We start from the raw sequence: 19535 nt of genomic DNA, 5'->3' as shown, positions 1-19535 counted from the left end.
GTGGTTAAGAGCACAGAGTTTGATAGCCAGGTGTGAGTTCAAGCCCCTCCTGAGCTGTGTGACCTTGGGCAGATCTCTTAACATCTCTGAGTCTCAGTTTTCTCATCTGTGAAATGAGAGTGATGATAGCAACCTTTCAGCTGGCGAGGTCAAATGTGTGTGATAGGCCCAGGCCCAGGCCTGGTGAGTGCTCAGTAAACTGTAGCAGCTGTTAAGGGTAAGCATCGTGCTAAGCCCAGAGTTAACCAGGCAGCTGGTCTCCTTCCAACTGTGGAGGCTGCAGTCAGGGTGGGGCATGGAGTCAGCTGACTCTCATCCATCCACCCAAACATTCATGTGGACCCTCACACCCCCCTTAAGCAGACACGTGGAGAGACACACATGCACACATTTATTAGTTACAGCTGGAAAGCCTGAACAATTAGTCAGGGAGGCTTTCCCTGTTGGCAAAGCCTACCTCCAACCGTGTGGGTGATTGGACTGCAGTGATCTGCCCAGCCATTTCTGCAGCACCTACTGTGTGCCTGGCGTGGCCATGGATGTTATAGCATCCCATCCTGACACTGCCTGCCATTGGTGGTGGTATCCTAATTCACAGAGGGTAACGCCGAGGCCAAGAGTAAAGGCATTCGCCCAGCCGGCTTGATCTCTCATCACTAATATTTCTCTCTCTCTCTCCCTCTCCCTTCCTCTCTCTGAAATCAATAAAGACATATTTTTAAAAATAAAAATATAAAAAAGGAAAAACTCTCCCTCCCTCCAAAAAGAAAAGTTAAAAAAAAAAAAGTAAAGGCATTCACCTTGGGTTCACAGCTCACAAATGGCTGATGCTGGGGGCTCAGGGTCCCCTGGGTAAGGAAACTAGGTCTCTCCACCGGACCTGGAGCTGTGGCAGCTGACTAGGGACTGCCCTGGGCCAGTCACTGACTTTTGTCTTCGCTGACTCCACCCCAGCAACCCTCTCCTCTTCTCATCTCTCTGCCCTTGCCCTCACTTGCCCAGTCCTTCTCTTGGCAGAGGGAATGAGACCTAATAAATTAAATTCAGAACAGAACCAGCTGAACTATAAGGAAGCTGCTAATGGTGGCATTTCAGGCATTGTCCGGGGCATTTATCTGGGGACAGGGAATTTGCGGGGAGAGGCTTAACTCAATTCACACCACTTAGGCAGCACCCTGAGGAGGGGGAGGGGAAGGGGCATCAGGAGGGTCCTGGGGTTGGGGGGGAAGCTGCCTTGAGAGCATTTCCAAGGTTCCTTGTCAAGGGAGGAAGACCCAGGATTCCCGTCTTGCCATCGCCACCTGCCTTGCTTCCATCCTGCCTGCCCGGCCTGTCTCGGCCTGTCTCAGAGCAGAAAGAGGGAAATGGCCTCTGGTCTTTGTTCTCTTTGCTTTTGGTTGGTCTTCTGTGTTACAGCCTCCGGAGCCTGGGGAGGGAGGCCCCTGGTGCCGATTTCTGCCCTCTCCCCACTTCTCCCTGCCTCCAGAGGTAGCAGCCCAGGCTGGGCCACCATCCCCTCTTGCCTGGGCACTGTAGTACCCTCTTCATAGTTCCCACTTCCATCCCAGCCCCCAGTCCCTTCTCCCCATGGCACCCAGGGAGCTCTTTGTAAGATGCAGCTCTGATCCTGTCCCCCTGTGGCTTTAACCCCTCCCCAGGCTTCCCTTTGTTCTCAGGCCCTGGGAGCTGCTGGCCTGCACAGCACAATACTGACTCTTCGCCCCCCACCTTTCCACACTGCACCCAGCCACCTTTGCACACTCTGTTCCCCTGCCTGGAACGCTCTTCCCATCCATCTTCGCTTGCTCACTTGTCTTCCTTTTCCATGGCTCTCTGCTGTTCCTCAGGAAAGCCCTCCCTCACCTCTCTGCTGAGGCTGACCCACCTCTTCTGTTGTCTCGCCGTCTCCTCTGTGGCTCTTATCTCACAGCCACTGGACTCTGTGGTGGCCAGGTGGGGATAAATGTCTGTTTGCCCCAGAAACTGGCTGGTGCAGTCCATGTGCTGAGTGACTGAATGAGGGTGAGCTAAGATTCTCTCCCCCTTTAAACATCTCACAGGAACAGACACACTGGTGCAAGCACACACACACCCCTGGGCCAGGAAGGTGGGGCTGGGTTTTATCTGTGGACAGAAATTCTGGGGCCAGAGCAGAGTGCCCACTGCCCTCTGCCCCCACCCATTCACCTTTGCAAGCTTAGTAAACAGATGGCAACAATGGGGGTTGAGAAGCTGAGACAGTGGGGCCAAAGGGGCCCTAAGCCAGCCTGGTGAGCTTCTGGAGGAGGGGACATCTAGGATCAGAAGAGAAAGCACTGAGGACGAGATGGCGAGCTGTGCATCTACCTACATCAACCTGAAAAGACACCCTGTTGCAAAACTAAAGCAAGGTGGCGGAGGAGGCAAAGAGTACGTTTGTGTGCATTTTTAAAAGCATACCTGCAGCACGATTCCATGCAGTGTTTCTAGACGCAGACACAGATATGCATTGAAAGTGTAAAAACAAGTTTAGGAAGAAACCAGCTCCAAAATTACTCTACTCCCGAGGAGGGGGCTGAGGGATAATGAACGAGAACATTTTATTTCTTTTTAAACAAACTCTGAAGCAAATCTAGCAACATGGGAACATTAGCTAAATTGTGGTGGTAGGATTCTTTCCGGGACTTTTCTGCATGTTCGAGTTAGGTCATAGGTTTTCAGGTTTTTTTGAAGGGGGCATGGGGGGGGGGGGATGGACCAGGAGAACTGGCAGAGGGAACACCTTGGGCTAGAGCCAGGAGGGGAGCCCAGCGTCCTGTATCAGCGTCCAGTCCAGTCGATAGGAAGAGAAAGGGTCTAGGGGAGGAGAGGGACGTGGCCCCAGGGGCTGAGGCGCCCAGGCATGGGCAGCAAGGGTGGAGGGCAAGCAGGGAGGTTCTGGATGGTAGACCGTGGAAACTCTGGTGGTGGGGAGGGGCATTTGGAAAGGTGTGAACATATAAGAGTGTCTGAGGTTGAGTCCCAGCTTGGAACAACTGCCCTAAATTATAATTGTTGTCTTTCTTAGATAAAACTACCCTCGGCTCTCTTTTCCAGGCGAGGCTGGGTTTCACTCACCTGCCCAAGGACTCTCAGCTGCTCTGACCTGGGCATTCTCAGCTGGGAGCAGGCAAGCCAGCTGGCTGGCTGCCTGTCCATCCTTTCCTGGGCAGAGGGATTTTTGTCAGGCCTTATGAGATAAACGCACACCCAGGGCAGTGGCTGGCAGCTCCACCCACTGCCTGCTGACCCTGGAAGGCTGCAGGCTGCAGGAAACAGTCACGTGCAGAATTCTTTGTTATCCCAGATGCCTGGGCTCAGGTTTCAGACTCATACCTTTTAAGGTTTTCTCCATACAGGATGTGGGGACTTTGGTTCCAGTGGAAGGTTGGGGAAGGGTTCTGAGTCTGTGCCACCAAGAACAGAGAGGGCTCCGGTCTTGTTGCTCAGGAAGAGGAGCTTGACTTCCCAACTATGAAATGGGCAGCTGATCCCCCATGTTACTGAGGGGGAAACTGAGGCCCACAGGCAGGGGTGTGGGGCAAGGTGGGCAGAGTAGGAAAGACCTGGGTTTGGGAGCCCAGAACCCGCCTTCCAGGCCCAGCTGTGCCATGTGTCAGCTGTGCCACGCCACATTCCTGCCCCTCTCTGGGCTTTGTTCCTTTTTTCTTTTAATTGATTTGAGAGAGAGATCGATTTGTTGCTCCACTTATCTATACATTCATTGGTTGCTTCTTGTATATGCCCTAACTGGAGATTGAACCTAAAACATTGGTATATCGGGATGACTCTCTAACCAACTGAGCTACCTAGCCAGGGCCTCTGGGCTTTTGTTCTTTGTTTTTTTATATATAATTCTCATCCAAGGATATGTTTTTATTGATTTTAGAGCTAGGAAGTGGGTGGAGAGCGAGAGAGAGGGAGAGAGAGAGAGAGAGAGAAACATTGGTCGGTTTCCTCCTGTACACTCCCCAACCAGGGATTGAACCTGCAACCTAGGTATGTGCCCTGGCCAGGAATCAAATCTGCAACCTTTTGGCTTACAGGACAATGCCCCAACCAACTGAGCCACCCAGGCAGGGCTGGGTTTTGTTCTTCATCACTGGAGTGCAAGCTTCATGAAGGCAGGGACTTTGCATGCTGTGTGGTTGCTCCTGGGCCCACAGAATGGTGCCTAGCACATGGTAGGTGCTCAGTAAACAGTGGTGGAAGGTCTGCTTTGAAAATTGGTGGCATGTGAGATTGTGGAAAAGACTGGAGATGATGTGTGTAAAGCATCAAGCATGTAGTAGGTGCTCAATAAATGGAGACCTGTACTCCCTGTCCAGTGCTCTTGAACCAGAAATGCTGTTTTAACATAACCCAGGGCACTGAGATCGGCTTGAGCTCCATTTAAACCTTGCAAAAATCTTCAAGACATTCCCTGGTGTTACCAAAAACAGCTTGAATTTCTGTGTGTGTATATAACAATAGCCAAAATGCACATGCCTGATACAGGCCAGAGGTGGGGTGACCTTCCCTGGGCAGAAACGACCAGGCCATGAAACAGTTGGTATAGTTACTATACCAACAACCCTCTCAACACTACTTCCCTGGGACTAATAGCTGGGTGTGGAGAAATTTACTGCCTAATTACCATGGAAGTTTCTGGTAAGGAGAGTATCAGTCAATTGACCAATCAATCTGGTATTTATTGGGTACTTCCTGTATATTGCTTTCTCACAAGACTTCCTTCCTGTAGAGATGGACAATTCTTCCTCAGTCTGCTCTCCCTAGTGCTGTAACACATTGCTCTGGGTTGTTTTCTCCTTCCCACCCTGGTTATACATTAGAATCCTCTGAGGAGTTTAAAAAAGCAATGGCCAGGCCCTGCTGAAGACAAATTGGGTCAAAATCTCTGGGGTGGGGCCCAGACTTCAGTCTTTTGATGTACAGCCAGAGGTGTGAGCCACATATTTACATTGATTACCTTGCTCCATCTTGTATTAGAGTTATGTACACCTGTATTCTCCTTTCAGTAGCCGTTACCCTGTGTGTCTCACTCTATTCTTTTATTCTCAATCTTCCCACATCATTTTGTTTCAGGTACGTGTCTTATAAAATGGCCTAGAGCTGACTTTTGTTTTATTTTAATATTCTCATCTGAGGGTCTTTATCTTTTAACCGGCAAGTTTGACTCATTTACATTTACTGTAATGACTGATGTGTTTGGACCTACTCCTGCCATATTGTTTTGTATTCCTTCTTATTATGCTTTCTCTTTGTTTTCTTTGTGTCCCTCTCCTGCATTTTAGTGGATTGAGCTATATTTTCACAATTAAAATTAGGATATAAGGCCTGAAAGGACAGAGCAAATGAAAATACCCTGACCCAGTTGATCTGAATCTTTGTAATTATAGTTATTGGGGTGTTTTTCTTAATCCTATCTCTGAGGCTATAAACCTTTTGACAATAAGGACTTAGTCATCTTTTAGGGGAGCCCTCCTGTAGCCCTTAATTCCAGGCCTTGCCTAGGCTTGGGGCTCAATAAATAGGTGTTAACTTGGACAGACATTTTATAGCATGTCTTCTATAAGTCCTGTCTACAGGGGCTTGGTAATGGAGAAGGGCCTGTCCCAGGCCCTGTAAGAAGGGCCCAATAATTGAGTATTTAAAAATATTGACTATCTAGAAAACCAACTGGGGTGGCAGCAGTCACCAGCATAGACAATAACTCTGTGGCTTGGGGCAGGTCTCCCCTCCTCCCTGAACTCAGTTTCTTCATCTGCCGTGAGAGCAATAATAGTACCGATGAGTTGTTATGAGGATCAGAGTATGAACCCGTGTCAGGCACCAGGTAGAGCATGGCCCAGGGGGTGTTCCCTTCGTGCTGGTTCCTCCCTCCTCCACCCCCACCCCAAAGGCCTGCTCAGAAGGACAGGCTGGGAGCCCCTCATGGGGTCTACTTAGGAGAATGACTCAGCCTCAGTTACCAATACTGGAATTAATTGTGCTGGTGAAGATATTCAACAAGATTCGAATCACTGTGTCTCCCCGAGTGGTGAACACCTTGCTGCATCTTCCTATTTCCCCATGTCTCCCCGATTCTCTCTCCCTGTTTGTGGATCTGTAGTGATGTTCCCGTGTTCTGAGGAAGTGAATCTGGAGCTTGTGAAAATTCTGGCACCACTACTTCCCAGCTGTGTGACCTTGGGCAAGTTTCTTAACCCCTCCGAGCCTCAGTTATCTTCATCTGGAAAATGGGGAGACAGGAGTCGTTGACTGCTATAAAATAGGCATTCAGTTCAACACCTATTTATTGAGCCCTAAGCCTATTCAAGGTCTGAAATGAAGGGCTACAGAAGGGCCTCCCAAAGATGAATAAGACTTATTGTCCAAAAGTTTATAGCCTAATAGGCAGGATTAAGAAAGTACCCCAGTGACTATAAGGGTGCCTACCTCCTAGGGCTGCGATTACAGTGGGTGATGCATGAAAGGGCTGAGCACCTAGTAGGTGCTCTTAGTGTTTAGTTGTTCATATTCACCAGTTATTTCCTGAGTGCCTACTGTACAGGCCTTTGTGTCAGGGACAGGACTATGCCCAGGAGTGACAAGCCTTTGCTCTTTCAGCCAGGGAGTGTTTAAAGAAGGTGGAGACTGGGGCCACCCAGCCCCCTAGGTGAGCCTCCCACCAGGTCTGGAGGTTTCTAGGGAGCCACTCAGGCCTTGGCTGGCCCTGGAAGCAGGCAGGACCCAGAAGAAGATGACAGAGGCCAGCAGGAGGCCAGGGCCCTTCTCTGGGCTCTGGGAGAGGCAAGATTGGTTACAGGGAAAGGTGTGCACCCCTTTACATTCCAGACATTCCATGGCTGGTGCCTCCTGCTCCTGCCTGCTCCTGCACACACCCACTGAGGCAGCATTAACCCCAAAAGGGAGGCACTGTAGATGCGATCAAGGGCTGGAACATGGTGACTGACTCAGGCCTGGAGGTCGAGGCAGCTTTAGCCAGGAAGGGAGAGCTGTCCCCACCAGGCATACCCTGTACCCGCCAGTTCTCACCTCTACACACGGAAAGCTGAGTTGTGACCGATGGGGGACAGAACATTCTGGGCAGGAATGGGCGGTCACTGGGGTGTGAACTGTTTTCTAGAGTGGGCAGTCCAGCAAAGGGGCCGTTCTCCCAGCCTGGAGGGAGGGATGGCTGGGGAGCAAGCCAGGTGCCCCCGGTATTGCCCCCATGGCCTGTAGGTAAGGATGCTGCAGCTCTGGGGGACTGGGAAAGGGTGTTGGGCTGCGTTCTGCATGCCTGGCACGCTGCACCCAGGCACCATGCTCTACTGGGCAAAGTAGGAGCTCTGGATTGTTTTGAAGTCAGGCATAGTACCCCCGGTATGTTTCCCATCTATTGAACGTGTCTTTCTGTTTGCTACTCAGCCAGGTGATACCATAGACAAGATCTGTAGACCTGGCCCTGGGCAGGCACCTGGCCAGCCTGTGTGGGTCTGGTGGGAGAGTGGCAGGGGGCAAAGGGAGCAACCGTTTTTTATATGTCCCTAGGTACCAGGCACTGAGCTAGGGAGATAAATGCTCCAAGCATCTGTCAGCTTCATTGGGGCAAGATTGATGGTCGCTATAGGCTTAGAGCAAAGTGGTCCAGAGGCCTCAGAATCATCCGAGCTGTACCATCCTGTACAGTAACCACGAACCACGTGACATGTGCTTAGAACATAGTAGATGTGCTGCAAGTGAAAACTACATGCCAGGTTTGGAACACTTAATGTGAAAAAAGGAATCTAAAATATCTCATTAATAGTATTCTATTGATTATGTGTCAATATAATATTTAGATACGTTGGGTTGAATAAAATGTCTTGTAAAAGTTAAGTGTACCTGTTTCTTTTGACTTTTCACGCTGCTACTAGAAAGTTAAACTACAAATGTGACACATTCTATTGGACAGTGGTGGCCTTGAAGTCAAAGTGACATAGTACCCCCAGTGTGTTTCCCATCTATTGAACGTGTCTTTCTGTTTGCTACTCAGCCAGGTGATACCATAACCCCATTGTATGGATGAGAAAACTAAGGCCAGGCAGGTGAAATAACATGCGCTGTTAACTCCAAACGCCAGGAGAAGCTCATTTGGCTGTTGCTGGGACAAGCTCTTTGCTGGGCGCTGTAGACATGGCAGTGAACAAAATAGGCAAAAGCTCCAGCAATCCTGAGCCTTTGTGATGTGACAGCCATGCCCTAGGTGCTTTACAAGGATTGTCTCCTTGAATTGTCTCAACCCTCTTGGGTGGGATCAATTCTTATCCCCATTTCACAGATGAGAAACCTGAGGCACAGAGAAGCTAAGGAACCTGCTCAAGCCCACACCCAGGTTGGGGCAACACCACAGTCTACATTCTTTCCCCAGGCCAGGCTGACTCAGTTTCTCTCCTTGCAGGCAGGATAGAGAGAATGAGCCAGTTGGTGCTACGTGACTTGGACAGGGAGGGCTAAAGGCAGCAAGCATGGGTGTCTCTGCTGCGGGCTGGAGGGTTGGCCATTCCTGGTGTCCTTGGAGGGCCTGTGTCTCTCCTGGGGCAGGAGGCTGGGAAGCAGGAGCTTCTGACAGCTGTAGAGTCCTTGGAGGAGGTAGAAAGACCAAGTGGGACAACTGGGCTTGCGGTCAGGAGACTGAGTCTCAGCTTGGGTGGTCCTGGAGGCGACCCACGAACAGAGACCAGAGAGGGCATGGCGCGTGCAAAGGCCCTGAAGCAGGAGAGAGCTCCACACGCTCAGGCAATGAGGCCAGGCGCATGGATGAGGGCTGGGGCCCTTGTGGGCCTGGGCAGGGGTGTGAGCTCTGTTCTGAGAGCGCTTGAGAGCACCGGCGAGTCTGAAACCAGACAGTGGTGTGATTGGCTGCATTGTTGAAAGATCTCTCTGACAAATATGTAGAAGTTGGCTCAGGGGGGGCAAGAGCCTGGGTGCAGGGAGATGTTGGGGTTGCCATTGCACTGGTCCAGCTGAGAGGTGGCAACCTTGATCAGGTGGAAACCATGGGGCAGAAGGAGGGTGGAAGCACTGAGAGCTGTTACCAGGTGGAATCAGGGGAGGGAGAGATTGGGATGAGGGTGATTCTTGGGGTTCTGGTTGAACAACTGGGTAGATGGGCCTTCCTTACCCTCCCTCCTGTGGTTCCCTCCTGCAGACAGGGGAGTGTTCTCAGAGCAGCAGAAACCCCATCAGGGAAACACCCTGTACCCCTCTAATCTCCAAATTTACAGAGATGATCCTTAGCCCAAATTCAGGATGGTTCAGCTGGGCCGGGCCTGGGATCCGTATCCTCCCAGCAGCCTCATTACCCATATCTGTGCGCCAGTCTCTCCCTGCAGGGGTTGGAGGAGACATTTCCAAATATTGAGGTTACTTGTGACTTCTCCACGCCTGGGTGAGGCAACATTCATGAGGCGGGACCAGAGTGTGTCTGGGCTTGCATGAACATCAGTGTGAATGGCGTGGGTGGCCTGGGGTCTTCCTTTAGCTCCTCAGTGCCAGTGGGTTCTGACGTCGGCCTCAGCTGCTGGCTTTTATCATTTCCTTAAAAGGAGCCCAAATCCCTGGACAGTGAGTGACTCCAGGTGGAAGCAGAGAGCCTGCGCTCCGCCAAGGCAGCACTTTATTCTCTCAATTAACCTCCACCCTAGCCCCAGTGGTGTGCGTAGTGCCATGACCCCCTTTGACAAATAGGGAAACAGGTTCAGAGAGGCAAAGTAATTTACAGCCTAAAAGGACTGAGCCAAGATTCAAATCCAGGACATCTGCCTTCAGTCTGGGTGCTTAACCAGATTGTAACTGCATAGAGCTATACAGCCAGAAAGGGTGAGCAAAACCAAAACAAGAGGAGGGGACTGAAGGGACCCTCGAGACACCTGTGTTCTCTTTCTTTGCCCATGTGAAGCATCCATAGTGACCTCGGGTGCCACCTCTGTCCCCACATTCCTGATGGCTCAATGACCAGACCATGGGCTATCCTAGGCCACACCAGGTGTCACATGGTCCTGGGTTCCAATCCCAGCTCCCCACTTTGCAGCTGACCTCTTGGGCTGTGAGTGGCCACCTGTGAAGCAGGTCGGACTGTGGTTATTGAATTTCTAACTCCTAGGGACGGAGCCAGAGTACCTTATGCAATGTGAGGTGCCTAGGCCCTCGCCACAGCTCCAGCGCTCTGAGTACATCCTGGGACACAAAGAGACGCCTGTTCCTGGCTGGCACCCTGGGCTCAGGCCCAAAAAGCCCTTGTTTGTGCCTGAGTGTGTCCTCAAACCCGGCCCCAGGGCACTGAGGCAGTGCCAGGCAGCACCCCCAGCCAGCCTGCACCCCGTTTTTCCCTCCTTGTGCCTGCAGTCTCATACACAGGCCAGGCCTAGTAAACAGGGCTGCTTGTCACGCCTTGGACAAGACCTGGACTTATACCAGACTCCAGCTTCCGCAGCCTGGGAGAGGAAAACCAGGGCTGATTCTCTGGAGAAATGGCCCCAATCTACCCGTGTGAGGAACTCACCTGGCTTGTGAAACCCACCTGTAGCCTTTGACTGCAGCCTGGGTGAGGCTGAGGGGGCCCTTTCTGGGGACAGCTGACTTCTGGGTCCCATCAGCTTTTATCAGGTGGCGTCTCAGGCCACAGCACTCCATCTCCTCTCTGCCTGTCCACAGGTGGGCATCTCGGATGCCTCATGGCCCAGAAGCACCCACTCCTGTAGGAGTTTGCTGGGAAATCCAGAAATCTAGAAGGAACCTTTAAAAAAAAAACTAAACTCTAAACTTTTTACTAATCCCCCAGTTCCCCCAGTGTCCATTTTCTGCCCCAGGATCCCATGTCCCATTTAGTTGTCATGTCTCCTTGGTCTCCCATCTGACAGTTCCCCAGTCTTGTCTTTTGTGACCTGGGCGCTTTCAGAGAGGTGCTTTGTAGACCCATCCTCAGTTTGGGTTTGCCTGCTGGCTCCTGGTACTGAAACGGAGGCTGTGTGCTGTTGGGAAGGATTCTGCAGATGGGATCCTCTGCCCCCTCGGTGCCCGGTGTCAGGAGTCCCACCATGTTGATGTATCCTCTCCCTGGTGATGTTAACCTTGCCATCTTCACTGTGAAGTGACTTCCAGAAGGAAGCAAGTGGGGATCCCCAGGAGAGAAACAATTCAGGGAGCAATGTAAAGGCTTTGCTCTGTTGTGGATGCAACCCCTGTGGGGAATGAAAGAGTAATGAATACGTGTAGCATGCACAGATGTCACTGTCACCATTTTGGAGCCCCTACAATGTGCTAGGTGATTTGCATTCCTTCATTTGATGCCTTTGGTGTACCAGGCACTGTTTTGGCACTGGTGAAAGAGCAGTGACACCCCACTTGTGAGTTTAAATATCAAATATGCTTTGGGACCCCCAGATGCTGCTCTGAACCTCCAACTCAGTCCTCAAACCCCAAAGTGGTCTTTGAAACTCAATTCTGCTATTTCTGACCCTCCCTCACCCACCTCACTTAATTAGGTAGGATGTGCCACCCCCATTTCACAGATGATGAAATCGAGGCTCAGAAATATCAATAGCCCCTCCAAGGTTGATGCAGTCAGGATTTGAACCTGTCTGGCTCCAGACACCAGCTGCCCCCTGTATGACCTTGGGCAGGTGCCTTTGCTTCCGAGGGCCCCGGTTTGCTCATCTGTGTAATGAGCAGGTGGGGCTGGATGACTTCCGAGGCAGCTTCCAGCGCCCACGGCCACTGCCCGCAGCACCAGTGTCCATGGTAAACCTCTGAGTAAGGGGAGGGAGGGGCAGTCATGTCCTGCTCCCAGCATGTCACTCAGATCCGATTCCCTTCTCTTTCCAGGTGGGTGGAGGTGCCATGTGAGTGCGTGGGTGGGACAGGACTGGCATGAGGATCATGGGGAAGGGCTGTATCTTGGCCTCCATCAGCCAGGCTGCTGGCCTCCAGGGTGCCACGTCTGGCTGCCCCTTGTGGCTTATTAACGAGATGAAAAACTGGGCCTGCCCAGCCAGTTCCCAGCCCTCCTGGGATCTGCACCCCTTCCCTGTCGTTACCTAACTGCCCGCATTCCTGCACTCCTGGCACGGGGCTGTGGAGCTCTCATGGGGACACGTGGGCTCCTGTGGCCAGCTTGGTGGCAGGAGGAATGCAGAACCCATTGGGGCCTCTCATTCAGGACCTCAAGCCCAAAGAATGGAAGTGTTGGGACCATGCTCCAGATGCCTGGATTCTAATCTTGGCTCTGCCCTGCTTCCTGGCAGTGGGACTATGGCCAAGTTATCTAATTGATCTGTGCCTCATCTTCCCCATCTGTGAAATGGGAGGACAGTGCTACTTTGGGGAGTGGTAGGATTAAATAACTCATCTACATGTGACTTGCTTAGCCTCAGCCAGGCACGTGGTCAACTCTCCACTGAGTGTTAACTAGCGTTCCCCAGGCAGCTGGGCGTAACCCGGAGCTGGCCCAGCCTCCATGGGACACAGGATAAAAGGGGCTGACTCGAGAGAGGCTGAGGGAAGAGAAAAACCCTGTCACTTAGGACTCTTGCCAGTGTTTTTTGGAAACAGCCCTATCGAAATAGAACTCAGATACCATACCATTCGCTCATTTAAAATATGCAGTTCAACGGGTTTTAGTGTATCCAGAGAATTATACAAACGTCAGTATCAATTTTAGAACATTTTCATCCCCTCAGAAACCCCTCTCCCTTTAGCAGTCACTCCCCCTCCCTAGCACCTGCCAACCACTCATCCACTTTTTGCGTCTGTGGATTCGCCTGTTCTGGATCTTTCAGACGAAGGGAATCGTGCGGTACCTGACGCTTGGTGTCCAGCGCGATGGCTTCAGGGTTTCAGTGTCGCCCGTGTACCAGCACCTCAGCCCTCTCCTGGCTGAGCTGTGTTCCCTGCGTGGTTAGACTGCATTCACATACTCATCAGTTGATGACCGCTTGGGTGGTTTCCCCTTTTCTGGCTGTTGTAAATAGTGCTCTGTGAGCACCTGTGCCCAAGTTTTCCTGAGGGCCTATGTTTTCATTTCTCTTGGGGAGGTGGCAAGGAACGGGCTTGCTGCGTCATGTGGTAACTCTATATTTAACTTTTTGAGGAGCTTCCAGACTGTTTTCCAAAGTAGCTGCACCATTTTGCGTCGATTTCTCCACATCCTTGTCAACAATTGCTATTGTCTGTCTTTTTTTATTATTGCCATCCTGGTGGTTGAGAAGTGGCACCCACTTTGGGGCACTTGGCATTTTAAGTTAATATTTTAAGTGCCTACTGAATGCTGGGAGCCCTTACAGCAGGGGTGGGGAACCTTTTTTCTGCCAAGGGTCATTTGGATATTTATAACGTCATTCTCAGGCCATACAAAATTATCAACTAAAAAATTAGCCTGCTATATTTGGTCAAACATTTAATTAACTCACCCCTAATGTGGTGGCTGGAACTGCTTCTCTTTGGCGAGGCCTTGGCAGGGGCAGACCAAATGATTTATCCACATGGACGTTCCCACCCCTGCCTTACAGGATAGCCACATGGGGTTGTTAATAGCCTGCACAAGGGACTTGCCTGGGTTGGAATTCTAGCTCTGACATTTAATTACTGTGTGACTAGGAAAGCTACTGAACCTCTCTGATCCTCAGTTTCCACATCTGTAAAGTGGGGATGATTAATGATTACCCGCTGGGCCAACACCTACCTCACAGGCTTGTAATGAAAATTAAGGAAGACGCGGGTGGGGAGCCTGGCGTGTAGAAAGTAAATATGAGCTCATACCAGTATGGTGATGTGGTGGTTGTATGTTGGCTCATGTGATTTTTCCCGAGTAGCTGTTAGCCCAGTGTTTGATCATGTGGCCTCTAGAGCAACACTGTCCTGGTTCTACATTCACAAGCTGTGTGACCCTGGGCAAGTGCCTTGGTATCTCTGAGCCTTGGTTTCCTCTTCTATAAAGGGGCATACAAACCTCCTCCAGGTACTTAGGGTGTGGATACTCTTGGGGTGGTGCCTGTGAAGTCACCTGATGTCTGTAAGTGTCAAATTACCATGATGCCTGTGTGGTTACCCCAGTCAACAGATGGGGAAACTGAGGCACATTAAGGGTAAGGTGCTTGCCTGAGATGGTCCAAACAATGAATAGCCCAGCAGGGCTTTGTGACCTAAAGCTCCCGCCAAACCCCTCTTTGTTGTCCACTAGGAGCCCAGGAGGCTGGCTGTCTCCATTCCCCTTTCTGCCCCATGTCCCCTTCCTGTGCAGGGCTTTAACTAGAACAATGGGCCAGCCAGGGTGGGCCCAGAAGGCACGTTCCTCACACCTGCCCCAACCATTGAAGGGGGAACTGGTCCCACGCCCAGAGGTGCGGCTGGGCTGGGCCCCGAGAGAGACTAAGGACACCACCTAACCCATAGTGCAGGTCCCTGATGGCGGCCCACATCATCACGGGTTAAATATTTGGGTTGAAACGCCCCACAGTCTCAACAGGCCAGGCTAAGGATCAGTGGTAAGGTGGGGCTGAGGGACCCAGAAGTGCCCACGTTCCCCAGGGGGCCTGCCCAGCCAGGGGGTGGGGCAGTGGGGGTTGCTCAGGACCCAGCAGCCCAGCCCTTCCCCCTTCTTACCCAGATCTTCCATCCACAGTCCCCTCTGCTGAGCCTTCCCGGCCACTCCGCTGAGTACCAGCTTTCTCTCCTGCAGGACTTCTCAGCCTTTGCTGACTCATGAACTTACGGAGGGGTTGGGGTTTCCTACCTGCCTTGACTTACAAAGGCTTCGTTCTGAGGGTGACTTAAAGGACTGGGATTCCTGGGACCCTGCTTTGGGAAAGGCTGCCTCCTTGGTTGACTTTACAGAGGGTTTAGCCTGGGTCTTGTTATTCTCCCCGCTGCCCCTATTCCCCCAGTTTCTGTGTGTCCAGGCCTGGCACAAAGCAGTCCCTCAGACAAGGTTTGGGACATGGGTGGACAGACTTACGGCTTCTGTTGGCCACACCCGTTTCTGCCTCCCGACTTCCCCCCATACCAGCACTACCTGCAGTGTTGTACCTCAAACTCTGAGGGTATTAGGGTCCCCTGAGGAACCTATAGAAACAACAGCAACAAGAATACAGCTTCCTGGGCCCAGCTCTGGAGATCCAAGTTCAGAAGGTCTGGGTTATGCCCGGGAATCTGAAGGTTTCATGCCACAGTAGGTGGGTCCCAGGCCTTGATTTGAGGACTTCCACTCTGAAAGCTGGCAGCCCCCTTTGCTTGTGTCAAGAGCTCTGCCCTGGGCCAACTGAAGGGATACTCCCATGGCCTGTTTCTTTCATGGCCTCTCCTCGTTGGAGCCTTCTGCCCACGAACCTAACTCTTCCCCATCCTTTAGAATCCAGCTACCACCACCTCCTCCTGGAAGCCTTCATTGATCACCCCTCTCCTCACCCAGCCCATTAAGAGGCTCCTCTGGGCATCCCCAGCCGCCATGCCCGCCTCAGTCTTGTGACTGTTTCTGTAAATGCTGATTTTTTTTCCCTGTCTAGGGGGTGAATTCTCAGAGGGGTGAGGCTGTGGTCTGTGTGTAGTGCTCGGCCTGGTACACAGTAGATGCTTAATGAGTGCAGGTGGAATGAAACTTCTGGATGCTTGGCTGATCAGGCCCCACTGCGGAGTTGGTACAAAGGGGTTTTTGATGGAGATTTGATGGAGCACTAATCTTGACCATCTGGCTTGCTGGGTGACATTGGCCCACTTGCTTTCCCTCTCTGATCTTTGTTTCTTCCTTTGTTTAAAGAAAACAACAGCAAAGGTGGGGCTGGACAATGATCAGTAAGGCTCCTTTACAATAATCACAAACCTTTGTGAGACTTACTAGACGTCCAGCTCTTTGCCTGAATAACCCCACTCCCATTCATAACACCCCTCCGGGAAAGGTACAGTTATTCCATCTGGCAGCGGAAGCAGAGGAACAGAGAGGTACAGCAGCTTGGCCAAGGCACACAGCCAGAACCCGCCTCTGATCCCAGGGCTAAGGTCTTCCCTGCCGTGATAGTGTTTGCCAGAGTGGTATGTGATACGGTTTCAGGGTGTCTGTAACAGAAGAGAACACAGAAACACCGCTTAAGAAAGCTGTTCTGATTTCAAGTCTCTTAGACACTCTGAGAACATCCGAGAGAAAGTCTCGGCTTAGTGCTAACACAGCTCTGAGTTGGCTGTGGCATGTGCCAACCTCTGCTTTTTAGCAAGAGAGGGCTTGGTCTCGTGCAGGCCACCACGCATCCAGCTAGAACCTAATGCTGTCATCTTATTTCCATGGAATTTTGGGGGGGTTCTTGCTTCCATTACGGCAGGGGTTTCTGGTTTTCTGTTTACAATGGGGGACCCAAGTTCACCTCTTAAGTAAATTTATTTAAATATAAAGACTCTGTAGATTGGAAGGAGAGTGCCGAGTATTTAACAATAAGGGTACTTGTACCCGAATGATTATAGTGGCATGATTCGTCATGGCCAAAAGGTGGAAACAACCCAAATGTCCATCAACAGAGGAACGGATAAACAATGTGTGGGCTGCCCTTGCAGTGGAATATTAGTCGGCCATAAAAAGGATTCGGTGTTTCTTTTCGGGGTGATGCAAGTGCACTGGAATTAGATAGTGATGATTGTTGTATAACCTTGTGAACATACTAGAAAGCACCGACTTATATACTCTAAAAGGGTGAATTTTATAGTATGTGAATTGTAGCTCGATAAAAAATATGGAGTAGAGGAAAAATAATAAGAGTGCTCTGCCAACGTGGCAAAATAGAGCGTTAGAGTGAACGACGGAACGGGGGCTGATTTCCCGCCCAGGTGCTGTCTTGTCTCTGTGGCTTTAGTGACTTCACCCGGGGGAACAGCCAAGCTCCATCTGAGGCTCACGGGGCAGTTGCTGTTCAGAGCCTGGACCTGGGGACAGCCTGGGTGGCGGGGCCCTGGTGGGGACATGGCCCCTGCCCTCCAGTCCCCCGGCTCACCTGCTCCTCTCCTGCCCACAGCATCTCTAACAAGGAGCTGTCAGAGCTGATCGATCAGCTGCAGAAGAATGCCGACCAGGTGGAAAAGAACATCGTGGATGTGGAGGCCAAGATGCAGAGCGTGAGTGCCCCCCCCCCCCCCGTGACCCCCTGAGCCTCCAGCCCCTCCAGGACCAGGGTCTTGCCTGACCCAGAGGTTCCCACCTAGGTCTTTCTGCCCCCTAGGGGACATGGGGCCACATTTGGAGACATTTTTAGCTGTCACAGCTGGGGGAGTGCAGTGGATGGGAATCTAGTGGGATGCTACTAAACACCCTATAGTGCACAGGATGCCCCCCCGCCCGAATGATTCAGCCTCAAATGTCAGCCGCACCGAAGTAGAAAAACTGAGGAGGAGCCTTGCTATGGCTGTTAACACCAGCCCCCACCCCAGGTACTAAGTTCCTGCCGCTTATGGGCCCTGGAAGAGAACCACAGGCCCAGAAGGATCCCATGATTAGGACCCTCTTTGCCACTTACTGTGTGACCTTGGGCAAGTCCCCTCACCTCTCTGTGCATGCGATTCTCTCTGAAGGGGTAGGAGTGATTGTCCCTATCGCCTGAGCTGCTGTAAAGTCGAGGAGATCATGCAGGCGCAGTGCAGGGCTCAGTATTATCATCAGTATCATCACTCTTCTCACATGACCACTGCATTACTCAGACTCATGATCCTTCTACTTTGTCAGAGGAGAGAGGGAAAGTAGCTGAGAATCACTTTCCCTTTCTGTGCCTCAGTTTCCTTCTCGTCTCTGTAACATGGGGATAACTACAGTCCTGAGCTGTAGGTTCTCCTAAGGATGCTGTACCACTTGGGACACTGGAGCTGCACTCAAACTGTGAGCTGCTAAAATGAAAACCACCAGCCCAGTGCAGTGAGTTTATACCCAATTTTATAGCTGGAGAAACTGAGGTTCAGAGATGGCCAGGGTAACTAGTCAGTGACAGAGCTGGCCCCAGAGGCATCCCAAGGGTGGGGTTGCCAGATTTAGCAAATAAAATCTAGGATACCAGTTAAAGTTTAATTTCAGAACAGAAATAAAAAGTTTTTTGGTATAAGTATATCCCATGTACTATTTGGGAAATACTTGTACTATGAAATTATCCGTTGTTTATCTGAAATGCTAATTTAACTGGGCGGTCTGTATTTCACATTGCCTTCCTACCCAGGGGGTGACTAAGAGGAGTGGGGGACTGTAGGTAGACGGGTCATAAGGGAGTTCAAGGTCTGGCTGGTCCCAGTGCTGTCCCCAGGGCCAGCTGAGAGCCAGTCCCAGGCAGCCCAGAGACCTGAGGGACTAGGCGGGCTGGGGATGGCACAGCTGGCGGTGAGAAATGGGGCCAGGAAAGGCAAGTGAAGACTCCGTGCCCTGCCAGGTGCCCTTCCCTGCAGTCCTTCCTTGCCCTCACCTGCTGGGCCACCTCCTGCCTTTCTTGCCTCTGTGCCCACCTTGCCAGCCCCCTTCCCTCCGTCGCACCCTGGAACCCAGCTCTGCTGGTGACTTTTTACTCCCTCTGTCATGCTGCTATGATTGTGTGTTCTTTCTTAAGTGAAAACAGCTTTCTGGGTGTGTCTTTTTTTCCTCCTAATAAAAGTAATGTGTTCATTATGGACATTGCAGGACTGGTAAACAAGTATAAGGGAGCAAATGAAAATCATTCATAATCCCGCACCAGAGAGATCTATCAGCTATTAACATTTTGGTGTGCCTGACCTTTTCGAATGTGCGTGTGTGTGTGTGAACAGGGTCTCGCTCTCTCGGTTTATTTGCTTAGAGTAATGATGCAAGACTAATGAGGAGGTATTTGGAAGATCATTTTTAACTGTTTTTTAACTTTAAATGAACAAACTCGAAAAAAGAGACCCCTCTTTGAAGACTGCATGAAGGCTAATATTTTTTCTGTCTTTTCTCTTGCTTTTTTTTTTCCCAGAAGAAAACATCATTATTGATTTTATTACCCCAGAGTTCTGTAGAATTTCCCTATTTCTTTAAAGATTTTTTTTTTTTTAATTGATGTGTAGAGAGAGAGGAAAGGAGGGGGAGGGAGAGAGAGAAACATTGATGTGATGGCGAAGTATCGATCATCTGCCTCCTACATACCCCCTACCAGGGACAGAGCCTGCAACCCGGGTGTGTGCCCTGACCAGGAATCGAACCAGCCACCTTTCGGTGCACGAATTGACACCCAACCAGCTGAGCCGCACAGGCCAGGGTGGATTTCCCTATTTTTTTATTGATGTGAGATTGACATAACATAACATAAAATAACCATTTAAAGTGAATAATACAGCCCTAGCTGGTGTGGCTCAGTTAGTTGAGTGTCATCCCGTGCACTGAGAGGCGGCAGGTTCGATTCCCAGTTTTGGGGCACATGCCCAGGTTTCAGGCTTGATCCCCAGTAGGGGGCATGCTGGACGCAGCTGATCAATGTTTCTCTTTCTCATGGATGTTTCTCTCACTCTCCTCCTTTCCTCTCTCTCTAAAA

At 51.0% G+C, this 19535-nt stretch overlaps 1 protein-coding gene across 2 annotated transcripts in view; it reads left to right on the top strand.

Moving 5' to 3' along the window:
• PPL (periplakin) overlaps nt 1-19535 on the top strand; it is a 45035-nt gene that overhangs the window by 4039 nt on the left and 21461 nt on the right. For both annotated transcript variants that reach the window (XM_081133522.1, XM_081133521.1), the window contains exon 2: nt 17034-17133. In XM_081133522.1, the coding sequence (XP_080989648.1) occupies nt 17034-17133 (100 nt within the window). The remainder of the gene's footprint in view (nt 1-17033; nt 17134-19535) is intronic.

This window comes from Miniopterus schreibersii (genome assembly GCF_964146895.1).
Source record: "Miniopterus schreibersii genome assembly, chromosome: 3".
Taxonomy (NCBI): Eukaryota; Metazoa; Chordata; class Mammalia; order Chiroptera; family Miniopteridae; genus Miniopterus; species Miniopterus schreibersii.
The sequence above is the reverse complement of the archived record's forward strand: the minus strand, read 5'-3'. Positions and strand labels throughout refer to the sequence as shown.